Below are 16,805 nucleotides of genomic sequence, written 5' to 3'. Positions count from 1 at the left end.
GGGTCAGTGTGAGGGACTCTGAGCCCCTCCCCCACTACTATTGACACTCACCAGGCCTAGGAAGGCAGCTCTCATTGTGCACACACCAACCTAGGGCCCCAGGTCCCCGGGGAGGAGCTGTGGGGCTACTGAAGGCTAGGCATGCTTGGCAGTCACTTAGGAGGCGGCCTAGGCCCAGGCAGCTGGCCGCTGGACACTGTAAGAAAGAGTAGAGTCAATGCATACTGTCCTTTGGAACTCAGGAGAGCTGAGAACTGTGGGTACATGGGCTGGGCTGGAGGCCAGCCACGTGGCAAACAGGAAAATGGAGCAGGGATGGCCTACAGCAGCGGTTCTCAGCCTGTGGTCACAACCACTTTGGGGGCTGAATGACCCTTTTATAGGGGTCACCTAGACCATCCCTGCATACTAGGTATTTATATTACAATTCCTAACAGTAGCAACACTACAGTTATGAAGAAGCAACTAATATACTTTATAGCGGGGGTCACTACAGCATGAGGAACTGTATTCAAGGGCCACAGCATTAGGGCGGCTGAGAACCACAGCTCAACAAGAAACCCAGAACAAGGGCTCAGGTATCCAGGACCAGGTTCCTAAGGTCAAAGGGGCTCAGGCTTTAGGAGAGGGAAAGGCTCTGGATGGGTGAGGCAGGAGGCAGGAATGAGGACCTTAGACGGCTGACCATTTAGGCAGGGAGTTAAAGGCAGCCCTCCACGATAATGGACAGAGGCCCGGCGCAGTCACTCACCGCTCCTGAGGAGGTCCCGGGAGGAGGGGCTGCTTGGCAGGCCCCCTGACACCAGCTACATTCCGGGTCTCGGGAGCAGACACTGTGGTCTGTGTACATGGAACAATAGTCCAAGTGGTACTGCAGAGACATGGGACACAGGAAGCAACACTGCTCTCAAAGACCTGGAGCTGTCTGCCAACTTTACTCCTGTGACTGCCCCAGGTAATCCCTATCATTCAGCGCCTTAAGGACCCCAGCCCATTCTCCCTGAGCCCTGGGAAAGAATACCTATACTACAGGACACCTTGCTCTTCCCACTGCTCTCCACTTCACCCCTCATCTGTAGAGACCATGCCACCTCCTCCCACAGCCACCCTCTCCCTGTCACCCCAGCGCTCACATCCAGAGCAGGTGCCTGAAACACGAAGGGGGGCACCTTGTAGGCCATCAAGTCCCCACGAGGCCGGCCACTATATCCCCCAGCCACCAGCAGGACACTGCCGCCAAGCACAGCTGCCACATGTGAGTAACGGCCACTAGGAGGTGCTGCTCGGCCTAGAATACAATCACAAGATAAGCCCTTCCCCAGCTTCTGCCTTCCAGATTCTCGCTCCTCCAACAGCCTAGCCAGACTATTGCTGTTTTAGCTCCTACCTAGCAAGGAAACCCTCCTGGCTTGCCTGGCTCAGCACTGGCTTATAATCTCCCTTCTCTCAGAAGCCCAATGCCCCTGCGCGAATTGTCTCAAATAAAGCATGGTCTTTGCGACAGAAAAGGACTCAAATCACACATGAGTTTTTAAGCAGGAGACCCAACCTTGCCAAGTCCTGGTTTCTTTCCTCATGAAAAGAACCACCCCTACCCTTGTGGAACTCAGAGGACAGAATGGGGAGCCCCAGAAACTGAGGTCTCATCCGCTCATGCAACCCAGCAGCATCAGGCTCCCCTCTGGTGACTTCCCCGACGTTCTGGGGAAAAACACCCTTTCCCATCCCCAGTCCAAGAGACCTGTACAGAGCTGTTCTGCCTCTCCCGGTTGTGGGCCTTAGTTTAAATCTGCCAGTCAGAACTCAAAATCAGGAACCCAATTCCTGCAATTCCTAGGAAAGAGAAGTCTCCTCCCTCTGGGCATTTTTGTTTTATTTTGCTTTGGTTTCTGGGTTCTTTTCATTTTTCTATTTATCTGTCTGTCTGTCTATCTGAGATAGGGTCTCTCTGAGCAGTCCTGGCTGTCCTGGAACTTGCTCTGTAGACCAGACAGGCCTTGAACTCAGAGATCCACCTGTCTCTGCCTCCTAAGTGCTGGGATTAAAGGTATTAAAGGCATGTGCCACTACACTGGACTTTTTTTTTTTAGAGAATTATTTAATTGTATGATCATTGGTGTTTTGCCTGAATGTATGTCTGTTTGAGAATGTCAGGTCCCCAGGAACTGCAGTTACAGACAGTTTTGAGTTGTCATGTGGGTACTGGGAATTGAACTGCAGTCCTCTGAAGAGTAGCCAAGAGTAACCTCTGAGCCATCTCTCTAGCCCCTCCCCCTTTTTGAGACAGGATCTCCATCTGTAGCCCCTGGCTAGTCTCAAATCCAGCCTCCTGAATAATGGGATTACAGAGCCCTCTGAGAATGGGAAGCAAGTAGATACAATTAAACAATTATTGGTGACACCTACAAAAGGCAAGCAAGAGGCCACTGAGATTGTTCATCTCATAAAAGAGCCTGTCACCAAGTCAGGCAACCTAAGTTCAGTGTCTGCGACCCACATGGTAGAAGGAGAGAACAGAGTCCTGCAGGCTGTCAGGACCTCCACACATGTACTCTGGCTTGAGCACCACACACAAGCACAGACAAACAAAAAGACAAAACAAGTAGGAAGAGAAGGGACCCCAGCTGAGAGCCAGAGAGAGACATGGCCAAGGCCGTCTATCACCCAGCACCCAGGTCCAGCCCAGCCTGACGCTTTCACCAAAATGAACCAAGAAATCCTCCTTTTCTGCTTATAAAAAGTGAGCCGAGGTGGTACACACCTTTAGTCCCAGCACTTGGGAAGCAGACACAAGCGGATCTCTGTGAGTTCAAGACCAGTCTGGTCTACAGAGCGAGTTCCAGGACAGGACAGGCTACACAAAGAAATTGTCTCCAAACAAACAAACAAACAAACAAACCACAAACAAGGAATCCTGGAGACAACGTGCTGACCCCCCACTGTGTGAGTCGTGCTTCACACATCATACTAGAACCCCGTTTCTTCGTTGAGGACAATAAGGCGCAGGCATCAAGGCATGCTTTTGCCTGTTTGAAGTGTTTGAAGTCAGCCATTGCGGCTCTACGACCATGAAGTCACTCCCCTTAGGAAGCAACTTAGGGTGCTACAAAATGGCAAACTCCCAACTAGATCCTAGGTTCTGGAGCTGGAAAGATGGCTCAGCTGGTAAAGTGCTTGCCTCAGAAGCATTAGGACTGGAATTCAATACCCAGAACTGTCACAAAAATACCAGGCACGGCTGAACACCTATAATGCCAGCACTGTGGACGTGGAGCCAGGAGGAGCCAGCACTGTGGCCGGCCAGACTAGCCTAGCTGGTGAGCTCCAGGCCAAGGAGAGACCCTGACTCAGGTGGACTATTCCTGAGGACGATACCTGAGGTTGTCCTCTGGCCTCCACATGTGCACACTGCACATACACACATATTCACACATTTTAAAATAAAAACAGAATCAAAGTTAAGTGCCCCTGCATCTGCTTCCTAGACACACACACACACACATACACACACACACACACACACACACCAGTCTTAGACCCTGCTTTTCTCCAGAGGCCATTCCAATACGATTCCTCACCAACCAAGGTAATGACTGAGGCAGCTCCTGCTAAAACTCAGAGACCTTCAAAAGCCTTCAGGTAGAGGAATGACTTACCCTCAGGGGTGCCTGGTGGGGCAAGCTCGGCCCCTGACACCCACTGGTGGCAACCAAGGTGGTAAAAGAAGATGCCATCTTCATAGCACTTTTCCTCCTGGTAATGGGTGTGCACATTGCCCCCTGGGAAAGGAGGAAAGGATACGGTTTGCAAGCCTTGGGGGAGGGAGGATACACAGGCTGAGTCTCAGCTCAGGGTGGGCTCAGGCAAGTCTTGTGAGAGGGAGATTCAGGTTGAGTCTCGGATCAGGGTGACAGGTAGGCAGACATAATCAGGGAAATCGCCTCACCGTACACTACCATGTAGTTTCCCAGAACACTGGCTGTGTGGAAGGCTCTCTCCCGTGGACCCTGAAGCCCATCCCGGCCCTTCAGCGTGGTCCACACACGCCGATCCACATGGAAGAGCTCAGTGGAGTTCACCCGCACAGAAAACCTACAGGGAAGAGACAGGCCAGGGCTCAGGGGAGGAAGGGCTTCCTTCCCTCCTCTGGCTTCACTCACCCTGGACAGAGACGACCACGACCCTATCCCATCCTAAGCAGATATTCACTATGGGCAGGACCCAGGTCTGAGCAAGGTCTGGTACCTTCATAATCTGGCAAGAGCTGAATGAATGAGTGGGAGTGTGTGGGAAGCGACGGTCAGAGCCTGAGTAAGGGGTCAGAGCGTGTAAACGATCAGAGCGTGTAAAGGAAGGCAAGCGAACAAATGAATGGTGAAAGAAAGAACTGTCGAAGCCGGGCAGTGGCGCACCCCTTTAATCCCAGCGCTCAGGAGGCGGAGGCAGGAGGATCTCTGAGTTTGAGGCCAGCCTGGTCTACAGAGCGAGTTCCAGGACAGGCTCCAAAGTTACAGAGAAACCCTGTCTTGAAAAACCAAAAAAAAAAAAAAAAAAAAAAAAAGAGGAGGAAGAGGAAGAAAGAGGAGGAGGAGGAGGAGGAGGAAGAGGAGGAGGAGGAAGTAACAGCATGAACACAGGAGTCTATCACTGAGCAAAGACCTCTCAGGATTAAGGTCACCAGAGTGTTTGGCTGGTATGACCCTGAAGGACAGGAGTACAGGACAGTTACTCACCGGGCAGTGGAAGGCCGGTGTCCACCATGAACCAGCAGGGTACGGGATGAGGCATGGAATACCATAGAGTGGCCAGTAGCAGCAGGAGGCCGCCCACCTGCCGGGATCACCTGCTCCCAGTAGCCCCGGCTGGTATGGTCCAGGCGGAAACGGAAGAGGCCAGAAGAGAAGAGGTCATGCTGAGTGCGGCCACCGGACACATACAGCCAGATGTCGTCCACCAGAGCAGCTGCATGGCCGGCCAGGCCTGGGGGCCCAGAGGGACTAGAAGCAGGTGGAGCCAGAAGCTCCCAGTGGCCTCCACCCAAGGGGCTGAAGGCCCACACATCATTGGTGAGCAAGCCATTGGCCAGTTCACCACCCATCAGCACCAGGAAGCCAGCCCAGGCCACGGCTACATGGGAGTGCCGGGCAGCCTGTTGGGAAGAGACAAGGAGACAGAGATGGTGACATGTAGAAAGAGCCAGAGCAGAGAGACATAAAGACAGAAAAACAGACATGCAGAGAGGGACTAGGAGACAAGCCAAGTACGGCAGTGACAGAGGCAAGAGGATCAGGAGTTCAAGGCCAGCCTGGGCCACATAGTGAATATGAGAGCAGACTAGGCTACATGAGACTCTGCTTCAAGCAGACAAATAAGCCAAACAAAAAAAGAAGAAGGAAATAAAGAATAAGCAAACAGAAAGTCAGGCCTGGTGGCATGCACTTCTAATCTCAATACTTCTGAGGCTGAGGCAGGAAGACTGCCATGAATTCAAGGCCAGCCTGGGCTACAGACTGGGAGCCACATCAGCCTAAATCCTTAACTCAAAATAAAAGAAAGAAGGAGTCAGGAGGCGGTGGCACACGCCTTTAATCCCAGCACTCAAGAGGCAGAGATAGGTGGATCTCTGAGTTCGAAGCCAGCCTGGTTGGTCTATAGAGCAAATTCTGGGACAGCCAGGGCTATTACACAGAGAAACCCTATCTCAAAAAAGAAAAAAAGAAAGAATGGATAAAGAAAAAAAGGAAGAAAGAAAGAAGGAGGAAGGAGGGAGAGGAGGGAAGGAGGGAAGGAGGGAGGGAAGAAGGGAGGGAGGGAGGGAGGGAGGGAGGGAGGGAGGGAGGGAAGGAGTGAGGGAGGGAAGGAGGGAGGCAGGCACACAGACATGAGACACGAGAATAAAAACAGAGATGGTGACAGAGAAGCACTGTGAGAGAAAGAGGAGGCAGGAAGACAGAAATAGAAGTGAGCAACAGTGAGAAACAACCCCATAGGAATGGAGACCAAGACAGAATAGGATACCAGGAAATCAGCCAGAGGAAAAAAGGCAGATTGATAGAGACACACACACTGGGTTTGGTAGTACATGTCTCCAATCCCAGTATGAGGAGAAGGAAAATCGGGGGTTCAAGGCCACCCTGGGCTGTCTAAAACCCTGTCTCAAAAACACAGAAGGAAGGGAAGTAGGCTGGCTGGCTGAGGGAAGGGGAAAGAGAAGAGGGGGCAAATGTGGAGAGGGAAGGGGGAATAATAACATATAGAAAGAAGGGGGAAGGGGCAAGAAAAGGAATCTCCGAGTGAGCAAAAACAGAAACAAGGAGGAGCAGGTCACTAGATGATGCACGGCTGGTAGCAGGGTGAAGGGGTCATGGGTGGGCAGGTCCCCAGTCGGGGCAGAGGAAGGTTCGTACCGGAGCAGGACTAAGGTCCCAGGACTCCCAGGTGTTTGTGGAGAAATTGTACAGGACAAGGTCGCCCAGGGCCTTGTTAAGGTCCTGGCCTGTAAATGAATGAGTACAGTCAATCCCAGGCACAGGCTGACAGCCTCCAGACCCTTCAAACACACCCACTCCCCAGCCGCTCACCTCCAAAGACAGCCAGCAGCCCAGGTGGGGACAGGAAGGCACCGGCTGCCCCAATTCGTGCGGAGAAGGCAGGGTCCCCAGCACTCACATTGTGCCACCAGCCAGCCCCCTGGTTCTCCCACAAGTGCAGGTCACAGGCTCGTCCAAGGAATCCAGGCTCACAGCGGCATGGTCCCAGGGTCTGGGATGAAGAGGACAAAAAGGTAAAGAGAAAGAGACCGAGATATGGGCCAGGGGACATACAGAAAGAAACAGATTCAAGAAAGTAAGGTAGAAAGAGAGACAGAAAAGGAAAGAATGTTCAAAGAAACATTCAGAAAGAAGGGGAAAAGCAAGGGGACAAAGGAAAGGAACAGGCAACACAAAGGTACATCTCAAGGAAGTCAAGGTGGGGCAGAGCAGACAGACCCACAGAAAATGCAAGGACAGACAGAAGAGGACATGCTAGTGAGGCCGGCTGAGTCAGATCTCAGAGGTTGAGGAAAGGAGGGTTCTAAACACAGTACAGATCGCAAGTTGGGGGTGTAGAGCTGAGGCATAAGGTTAGGGGTGAAATGAAAGGAGTTCTGACAGGGAGCCATGTGTGATGACACATGCTAGTAACCCCAGTACTCAGGAGGCTGAGGGAGGAGGATCTCAAGTTTGAAGGCAGCCTGGTTACCAAATGAGATGCTGTCTCAAAAACAATCAAACAAAAATCATGACAGGGACCCAAAGCCAAACAGAGGATGGAGGCATTATTACTCCTAGGGAAGGATGGAGAGGATGGAGGCATTATTACTCCTAGGTGAAGGATGGAGAGGATGGAGGCATTATTACTCCTAGGTGAAGGATGGAGAGGATGGAGGCATTATTACTCCTAGGTGAAGGATGGAGAGGATGGAGGCATTATTACTCCTAGGTGAAGGATGGAGAGGATGGAGGCATTATTACTCCTAGGGAAAGATGGAGAGGATGGAGGCATTATTACTCCTAGGTGAAGGATGGAGAGGATGGAGGCATTATTACTCCTAGGTGAAGGATGGAGAGGATGGAGGCATTATTACTCCTAGGGAAGGATGGAGAGGATGGAGGCATTATTACTCCTAGGGAAGGATGGAGAGGATGGAGGCATTATTACTCCTAGGTGAAGGATGGAGAGGATGGAGGCATTATTACTCCTAGGTGAAGGATGGAGAGGATGGAGGCATTATTACTCCTAGGGAAGGATGGAGAGGATGGAGGCATTATTACTCCTAGGGAAGGAGGCTGGAAATGAGTGCAGAGCCAGAACTGGGATCTTGAAGGGAGAGGAGCAGGTGGAGGTGGGGTGGGGTTGAAGTCACAAGTCAGGGAAAGACCTGGAAGGAGAGGGGACTGGCTCCCAGAGCAGTGGGGAGGGACGTGTCATGGTGGAACACAAATGGTCACAGATCAGGATCCCAGGGAGATTCAGTGGGGACAACTCACTGAGGCACAGGTGCCATGGCTGCCACAGTAGGCTGAGCATTCCTGCAGGCTACAGTCCGGACCTCCCCAGCCCGGCTCACAGACACACACTCCTGGTGACTTGCACTGCCCATGGTTCCGGCAGCCCCCAGGACACAGAGAGAAACGGAAGGAGGCGTTGAAACCCAGCAGGTTGTAGTTGGCATCGCTGAAAAGGTGGAGCAACATCTACAAGACAAGAGGACTGGGTACAACGGGTAGGCTGCACCCAGACAGTGGACCCCCTCAGGAACCCACTACCTTTCTTTGTCTGTCTCCTTTTGTTTTTGAAAAACAGTCTCATCTAGCCCAGGCAGGCTTTGTGCCCATTATGTAGATGAAAATGACCTCCTATTTCTAATCCTCCTGTCTCTGCTTCCCCAGTACTGGCATTACAAGTATGCACAATCACACTCATTTTATGGGGTTCTGGGGATCAAACCCAGGGCTTTGTGAATGCTAAGCAAACACTCCACCAACTGAGCCGCATCCCCAGCTCAGCACTATGTTCTGTGTGTACGTGGAGGCCTTTGTTTGGTTGTTGTAGTTGCTTTGGGACAGGGTTTCACGATGGAGCCCAGGCTGGTCGCAAACTCTAAGCAATCCTTCTGCCTCAGCCTCGTAAGCACATAGATCACAGGAATGCACCACCAACCCTAGCATTCTGTCTTTTTCCACTTCCACTGTGTCTTCTCTGATATCCTCTGACTGGTTTTTATTCTCCCTTCTGATCTTTTCCAAGTCTTCCTAGGTGTGTGCTCCTCCTCTCCCTCACACTCCCAAGAGATCTTGTATTCCCACCACTAACCTTGCCTGAGGAAGCCTCAATGGGTGGGGGCCGGGTGCTCCCACTCAGACTAGCAAGCAGTGGGCCTTGGGGTGAGTCACCATCATACACAAACAGGTAGTCATAAGTACACTCTGTGTCCAGGAAAAGGAAGTCCAACAGGATTCGGTGCTGAGGGCTTGGGGCTGAGAAGTAAGCACAGGGAGACAAGTTCCAACACGCTCTAAGAGGACCCGTGCACCCACCCACTGACCCCAGCACACTTTATTCTGGGCAGCGATGTGAGGGTTCCAGAGAGCTCCTGTCTCACACAGCTGAGACAGACAGAAGCCAGGAGCTTGGAGGAAGGGCAGCCTCGGCTCTGCTTTTGGGATGAACGGCCACCATCAATTAACTTGAAGAAACTCACAAAGCCCTTCTCATCCACAGCACAGAGTCCCTGACACCAGTCGAGGCCCTAGGCAGACCGTGTCAGGAGAATCCTGTCCCCGCCCTGCACAAAGAACTCACCTCAGAGTACCCCAGGGCCCCTGCCCCACCTGCACAGACTCTGCCTCTTCTTACTTTGATGCTACATGCACTCAAGAAAACTAGACAGCCAGTCATCAAATCTGGGCTTTGCTCCTCAACAGCTACTAGCTGTGTGCCCTTGGGCAAGTTGTGCCCTCGAGGACGGTTTTCTCACAAGTAACATACAGAGCTGCTAAGACTGTGGTAGAGTCAAGGTCTCTCTCTTTTCTAAAAATAATTTTAAAAAAGATTTATTTATTTACTGTGTATACAGTGTTCTGCCTCCACACCAGATCTCATTGTAGTTTCGAGCCACCATGTGGTTGCAGGAATTGAACTCAGGACCTCCAGAAGAACAACCAGTGCTCTTAACCTCTGAGCCATCTCTCCAGTAGTGTTTTTTTGTTTGTCTGTTTTCCTCTGTGTAGCCCTGGCTGTCCTGGAACTCGCTCTATAGACCAGGCTGGCCTTGAACTCAGAGATCCACCTGCCTCTGCCTCCCGAATGCTGGGATTAAAGGCATGTGCCATCACTGCCTTCCATGTTTGTTTTTGAAACAGGGTCTCACTGTGCAGCCCTGGAACTCAGAGATCCACCTGCCTCTGCCTCCTGAGTGCTGGGTTTAAAGGTGTGCACCACCACCACCTGGTAAGATCTTTAGGCCTGCTTTGGGGATGTAGCTCAGGGGTAGAGTACTGTCCAGCATATCAGAGGTCCCAGGTTTCATCCCCTGTACTGAAAAACAAGGAAACTTTTTCCCCTCCTAGAAACATTTCCTGTATCCTAGGCTGACTTCAAACTCTGCCTCAGTCTCCAGGATGCTGGGATTACAGACGTGTACCATCACACCAACTCTCTCTCTCTCTCCCACTGTCTCTTTTTCTCACTCTCTCTCTCTCTCTCTCTCTCTCTCTCTCTTTCTGAATGTAAAGGTGAATGCTGGCTTGTGCTTGTACAGGTCTTGTTAAGATAGATATAGATACAGATATATATCTTATGTATGTATATGCATATATGTGACTATATAAAGCTGGGCAGTCGTGGCTCATGACTCTAATCCCAGCACTCAGAAGCAGAGGCAGGCAGATCTCTGAGTTTAAGGCCAGCCTGGTCTACAGAGCAAGTTCCTGAATAGCCAAGGCTACACAGATAAACCCTGCTTTGGGGATACACACACACACACACACACACACACACACTCTCTTAAGTGAGCCCTTAATTCCCTGCCCTTGCACCTGGGAAGGGCCTCAGTGACTTGCCTGACCAATAGAAAGCAGAAGAGATCATCTAGGGCTTCTGAAACCGAGAAGCCTTCCACAATTCACAGTTCACCTTGGCATCCTAGACAGCTGGCTCCCTCAGAACACAGCTGTTATTCATGAAAAGCCAGAGCAACGAGGAAAAGTCACCGTGTGTTCCAGCTGACAGCCAACATCAAAGGGCAATTCTGAAAGGGGCCTCTTTGGAAGTCCGACAAAGTGGGAATACTAATGGCCACAGGTGAGCCAAGGAGCAGTTCCGCTGTGGAACTTGCCTAACAGCCCCCAGGGAGGGGCTGGGGGCGTGGTTCAGTTGTAAAATGAGTGTGCCTGTCACGCACAGGAGGTTCCAGGGCAGGAGACTTTCTAGAACAGTGTGAGTAAAGGCAGCCAGAAAGCATCGGGCTCCTCAGAATAGCTAAAGTTGGGAAGCGGATGTGCCACAGCAGTAGAGCGCTTGCCTAGTGTGCTCAAAGCCCGGGGCTCCCAACCATGCGCACCCCGGCCTGGCTGCCCACACCTGCAGCCCCAGCACTGGGGGGAGGGATCTCAAGTCTAAGGTCATCCTTGGCTATATTCCGACACTCTGGAGTCTGAGGTAAGAGGATCGTGGGTTCCAGGCCTGTAGAGCTACATGACCATCTGAAAATCAACACAGACCCCTGGGGGACGGGGGTGCTCTCTCTTCTCAGGCCTGCTCTACCTCTTAACTACCTAGCCCACCTCAGTTTTTGGGCTCTTATGAGCCTTAGCTTCCTCGTCTATGAAATGGGAATAATTCTCCAAACAGACTAAAGCTGGTGGGAATTCTCAACAAGATGACTACAGTCTGCCAGCCCAGAGCTGGGATATCCAGCTGAGCCTCACCTGGCCACTGGCCACTGCCCTGTCACTCCTTCCACATGTGGCCTGAGGTCTTGCCCTAACATCATCTCTAATAGTTCTTCCCAACCTGACACCTGGCCCTGGCCCTCCTCTTCTCGAAAGGCTTTCACAGCTGCTGAGCCAGGAGAAAAGCCAGCTCCTTGACCTGGCATTTGCAACTTGACCTCATCTCTCAGACTGCCACCAGAGCGGTCAGGTGTGGTGAACCAGGTCTGGAATCCCAGCTCCATGGGAACCGGGCCTCTGCACAATCTGCTGCTTTATGTTTGGAGGCCTCCTCCAGGAAGCCAGCCCTGATGGTCCAGGGCTAGGTTAGGAGCCTCTCTTTGGGATTCTCACACACCAGGGTAACTGTCAAGTGTCGGGACTATCTGTGTCTAGGGCTATTCCCCTGCAGTCTAGGAGGACCGTAGGACAGGACCACGACCTGGGCCTAATTTCTTCCCAAAGACTGCCTTGGCACAAGGCCTGGCACTGAGCAACTAAGCAGTCGCTGGATAAGAGACTGAAGAGACACATGGTGACACACATGATTACATCACTGGTTAGGCAGGAGCGGCAGGACTATGCTCAAGGCCATCCAGGGCAACACAGCAAGAGCTTGCCTCAGAAGCAGAAATAGAAAAAAACAACAACAACAAAACCCCACAAATCATACTGACTAAACAGGCTGTATATATGTATTGAGCAATATACATTTATATACATATATATGTATAACAATAATTAATATTTACAATAGAGCCGTGAATTTTTTAAACATATATTTATTTATTGTGTACATAGTGTTCGGTCTGCATGTATGCCTGTATGCCAGAAGAGGGCACCAGATCTCATTACAGATAGTTGAGCCACCATGTGGTTGCTGGAAATTGAACTCAGGACCTCTGGAAGAACAGTCAGTGCCCTTAACTTCTGAGCCATCTCTCCAGCCCCAAGGGCCATGAATTTGAAAGAGAACAAGGAAGGGTATAAGGGAGTTTGGCGGGGAAAAAAGGTAACAGGGAAATGTAATTGTAATATCAAAAAATAAAAGTCTGGACTAGAGAGATGTCTCATCAGCTTAGAATGCAACAAGTTTGATTCCTGGCACCAACATGGGGGCTCACAACTATCAGCTTCAGAGATCTGACACCCTCTTTTGACCTTAGGCACCAGGCACACACACACCATACATACATACACCCAGGTGAAACACTCAAATGAGAATAAAATAAACTAAAAAACAAACAACAACAAACACTACTACAAAGCCAGGTGTAATGAGGGGTCCCTATAAACCCAACATTTGGAAAACAGAATTAGGATCATCACTGGCATGTGCCAGAGCATCCTGAGCTATGTGAGACCCTGTTTCAAAAAACAAAAAACCAAGTCAGGCAGTAGTGGTGCACACCTTTAATCCCAGCACTCAGGAAGCAAGCATGTCTCTGTGAGTTCAAGGCCAGCCTGGTCTACAGAGCTAGTTTCAGGACAGCCAGGGCTACACAGAGAAGCCCTGTCTCAAAAAAAAAAAAAAAAAAAAAAAAAAAAAAAAAAAAAAAAAAAAAAAAGAAAGAAAGAAAAAAAAAGAAAAGAAAAGACTAAAACCAAAGAAGAGGAGGAAGACAAGGAGGAAAGACAGACAGACAGACAGAGAACCATTCTCTCTGGCTTTGATACCACATACAGATTCCTGACCAGAGCCTGGGGATATAACATACACATCCCCACCACCGTCTGGAGATGGCATAAGGACTATTCAGCAGAACCAAGAATCTAGATCTTCCAGAATCTCACCAGCCTTCACCAAACAATCCATTCTATCTGGGACCCAAAACAAGTGCATCTTTGTCAAGAGCCAGTTAGTTGGAGGCTGGCTCACCATCTGCCTCCCTACCAAAGCTCAAGGTCTCTGGTTTCAACCCAACTCCATCCCAGAAAGAAATCTGACCCCAAGCCCCACCTCCTGCCCTGCCCTTGGTGGAAGCCCAATGCTCTTACTCCAGAGGATGCTGGGAAATCTAGGACCAGACAAAATGCTAGCATGGTATAAGAAGTGAGTATGCCAGGCATGGCACACTCCTACAATCCCAACACTAGGGAGGCTGACGTAGGAGAATTTTTAGTTCAAGGCCAAGCTGGGCTACAAACAATAAGCAACCAGCCCAGTTAGACTTTTGAGGTTATTTTTGAAACAGGGTCTACTATATAGCCCAGGCTAGCCTCTAGCCTGGGATCTCCTGGCCTCAGTCTCTCAAGTACTCAGATGACAAGCCTGCACCAACATTTTTACCTAAGATACTGGTTCTCAGTGGTGAGAGATGCCTCCCACACCCACATTCAACCAGTTGGCTCCCATCTCATTGGGGAAAACCCACAGACATCTCTCCCAGCAGGATTCACACCTCGACCCCTTTAGCCTCTGCCCCACTTCGGAACTCACTGTTTCCACACACCAAGTGTCTAGTTTGTCACCCTCCACCCAGGCTCTGGCTGACAAAAATGCCTGCTCTAAACCATTTAGTAGACAGCCCTCTGGTACCCCCAATACCACTGCTAATGTATCCTTCAAGGACCTGCTCTGGCTTCTTCTCACCTGCCAGTCTACTGTTCTAGACAGACATAGGCAGAGATCCTAAGACATACTTCCCTCGTGTCCTGATAGAGGCTGATCACTTTCATACCCCAGCACACACGCCTATATGTGCTCCAGTGCTGTTCCTGTGTACCTTCCAGCAGAGTCCTGTCCTTCCCCTAGGCCTAGTCACTAACTCCCATTTCCCCCTTCACCTCAGACCTGAACACTGTCTCATTGTGCACACTAGATCCTCATAGCAATGCCAATCCCACCATGCAAAACTCCAGACAGGTCTGAGCTATAAAGTGAGAGAGCCTGTCAAAAACAAAACGAAACCCTCAAAGCTGAGGAGATGTATCAGAGGATAAAGACCAAAGTTCAGCTCCTTAGAATCTACATAAAGCCTGATGCAATGGTGCATGGCTGCAGTGCTGGCATACTTACATTAAGAGGGCGAGCAGAAATGAGAGAATGCCCAGAAGGGCCAGGCAATCGTGGACAAGAAATCCTGCCTCAGCCAGGCATTAGTGGTGCACACCTTTAATCCCAGCACTTGAGAAGCAGAGGCAGGCAGATCTCTGTGAGTTCGAGGCTAGCTTACAGAGCGAGTTCCAAGACAGGCTCCAAAGCTACACAGAGAAACCCTGTCTCAAAAAGCAAAAAGAAAGAAGGAAGGAAGGAAGGAAGGAAGGAAGGAAGGAAGGAAGGAAGGAAGGAAGGAAGGAAAGAAAGAAATTCTAGCCAGGTGGTGGTGGCACATGCTTTTAATCCCAGCATTTAGGAAGATCCATGTTTGATCTGGGCTGCACGTTCTGTGAGCCTACACAGAGGACGTGGAGGAGGAAGCTTGCCCTCTGCCTGCTTGCTCTCGCTCTCACTACCAAGTTCTTCACTGCATTAGAGCCGACTTCTTCAGGATTCTGGTGTCTACTGAAGACCAGCTAAGACATCCAGCCTTGTGGACGGAGAAACTACTGGATTCTTGGACCTTCCCTTGTACACAGCCATGGTTGGAGTACCTGGACCACAGCCTGTAAGCCACTCTAGTAAATCTCCTTTCTATATACATTCACTTTGTAAGTTCTTCTCTAGAGAACCCTGACTATACCACTAAACCAGACATCCAGCATGTTAAATATCTGACTCTTCATTTTAACTTAGAGGTAAGTACTAACATTATGCCCATTTGGAGTAAAGGAAACTGAGCCTTCGAAACTAATCTGTCCAAAGTCACAAAACTCGTATCAAATAGAGACTAGATCCGAAGGCCTTAGAGTCCAAGTTTTTCAAGTGAAGAAAAATACCCTTCTCTAATACTTCTGGTTGTATTGTCAATCTGACTTCACATATTCCGTCTTATCAGAGTTAGGGCCCAGACTGGCTGCAACCCTGTGTGTTCAACATTTTACAGCAAAAGTCCCGGAACGAAGCTGGGCTCTAGGAATGTTCTGAGTGAATGAACGCATAAATGAATGTACCAGAGAACAAGTGAGTGACCCACGCGGCCCCACTCACCCTCGATAAGCCACTCGCAGTTGCCATTTACGCTGTAGTTGCCCGCACCATCCGTCACGAAGCCTGGCGCCTCCCGTAGCACCTGTCGCTGACCCTTGCAATCACCCGCCAGAACCCTGAGGGACAGCGGCTCCAGCACTGCCAAGGCCAGTGACAGGGCCACGGCCAGAGCTCGGCCGAAGGCCATCGCCGCCTCCCGCCCGGACCCTAAGAGACGGGAGGGCCGTGAAGACCTGGAGAGGACTCTCTACCGGAGTGAGGCCCTGAGGATGCCACCTTTATAGCATGTGTAGCATGGCCTTGTAGTCCAGTGGTGTACCAGCGACGCAGTCCGGGCCAACGAAAGAGCCACTGTTGATGGGCTCTTGAAGCCGAGGGGCGGGCCCTATAGACCCATGGAAGGCCCTGGACACCGAGTCGTTGTGGTTAGGGCCAACCCCTAGGGACCGTAGGGGTCCCCTATAGACACGAGCCCCCATAGGGGGGTCGGCCCCATAAACGGTGCCCAACAATTAGACTCAGGCTACTGCAAGGCCAAAACAGACCGTAAAGGCAGTCCCCAGGAGCGACGTGCTCTACAGCGCAGCAGGGTCCTCCTTAGCGGGTGCGGGCCAGGACTCCTGGGGCGACCCCTCCATGCGGGGGCGGGGCGCGAGCCGGTGCCAGGGGCGGAGCCTGCCTTCAGGGTCCCGGCCCGGATCCCTTGGGTTTACTTTTCTGCTTACCCACCCGCGCCTCCCTGCCGAGCCGGATGGGCTAGATCAGAGAGACCTGGGGACTCCAGGGCCAGAGCGGCCTTGGAGGGGGGGGGGACCGGAGGAGAGGACGAGGGGGCGGGAGCCGCGCAGCCTCTGCGAGAACGCCAGGCTAGGAGGAGGCGAGAGGATGCAGAGTGGCGGGTCAGAGCGGCCCTGGGAGGACCACGGAGCGCCTAGCCCCACCCCTTCTCTGAGGAAGACTTCCGGAAACTTTCCCTCCCATCTGGTCCCTGCCGCTTGCGCAGCAGGGAACGGGAATCCAGAGCAGAGAAAATTACGCATGCGTAGTGCAGAGAGTGTAACCCCAAATCGCGTTAAAAGAAAGTACACTGCCAGTCAGCGGTTGAGCAAAGCTTGTGCCACTGGAGGGCGCTTCTATCTCTGATGTAAAAGTGAAGGCTAAAAAATAAAGGAGCGGTAGAAAGCTGTGCTAGATGGTTATTTTCTGTGCTCCAGATTCAGGATCAACATAAATATCAGGTT

At 51.2% G+C, this 16,805-nt stretch overlaps 1 protein-coding gene across 3 annotated transcripts in view; it reads right to left on the bottom strand.

Moving 5' to 3' along the window:
• Megf8 (multiple EGF like domains 8) overlaps positions 1 to 16,366 on the bottom strand; it is a 48,951-nt gene extending 32,585 nt beyond the window's left edge. For 2 of the 3 annotated variants that reach the window (XM_038338877.1, XM_038338878.1), the window contains exons 1-11: positions 15,565 to 16,366; positions 8,857 to 9,020; positions 8,031 to 8,237; positions 6,582 to 6,762; positions 6,408 to 6,496; positions 4,734 to 5,149; positions 3,947 to 4,092; positions 3,657 to 3,779; positions 1,134 to 1,288; positions 752 to 871; positions 52 to 196 (exon numbers count right to left, since the gene is read on the bottom strand). In XM_038338877.1, coding sequence (XP_038194805.1) covers positions 52 to 196; positions 752 to 871; positions 1,134 to 1,288; positions 3,657 to 3,779; positions 3,947 to 4,092; positions 4,734 to 5,149; positions 6,408 to 6,496; positions 6,582 to 6,762; positions 8,031 to 8,237; positions 8,857 to 9,020; positions 15,565 to 15,751 — 1,933 coding nt within the window. In that variant the 5' untranslated portion in view covers positions 15,752 to 16,366. Of the gene's footprint in view, positions 1 to 51; positions 197 to 751; positions 872 to 1,133; positions 1,289 to 3,656; positions 3,780 to 3,946; positions 4,093 to 4,733; positions 5,150 to 6,407; positions 6,497 to 6,581; positions 6,763 to 8,030; positions 8,238 to 8,856; positions 9,021 to 15,564 lie in introns of those variants that run through there. The other variant, XM_042055502.1, reaches the window with a different exon arrangement.
• Positions 16,367 to 16,805: the final 439 nt, after the last annotated feature.

The sequence above is a fragment of the Arvicola amphibius genome, chromosome 8, assembly GCF_903992535.2.
Source record: "Arvicola amphibius chromosome 8, mArvAmp1.2, whole genome shotgun sequence".
Classification (NCBI taxonomy): Eukaryota; Metazoa; Chordata; class Mammalia; order Rodentia; family Cricetidae; genus Arvicola; species Arvicola amphibius.
This window is presented reverse-complemented; position numbering and strand designations above follow the sequence as displayed.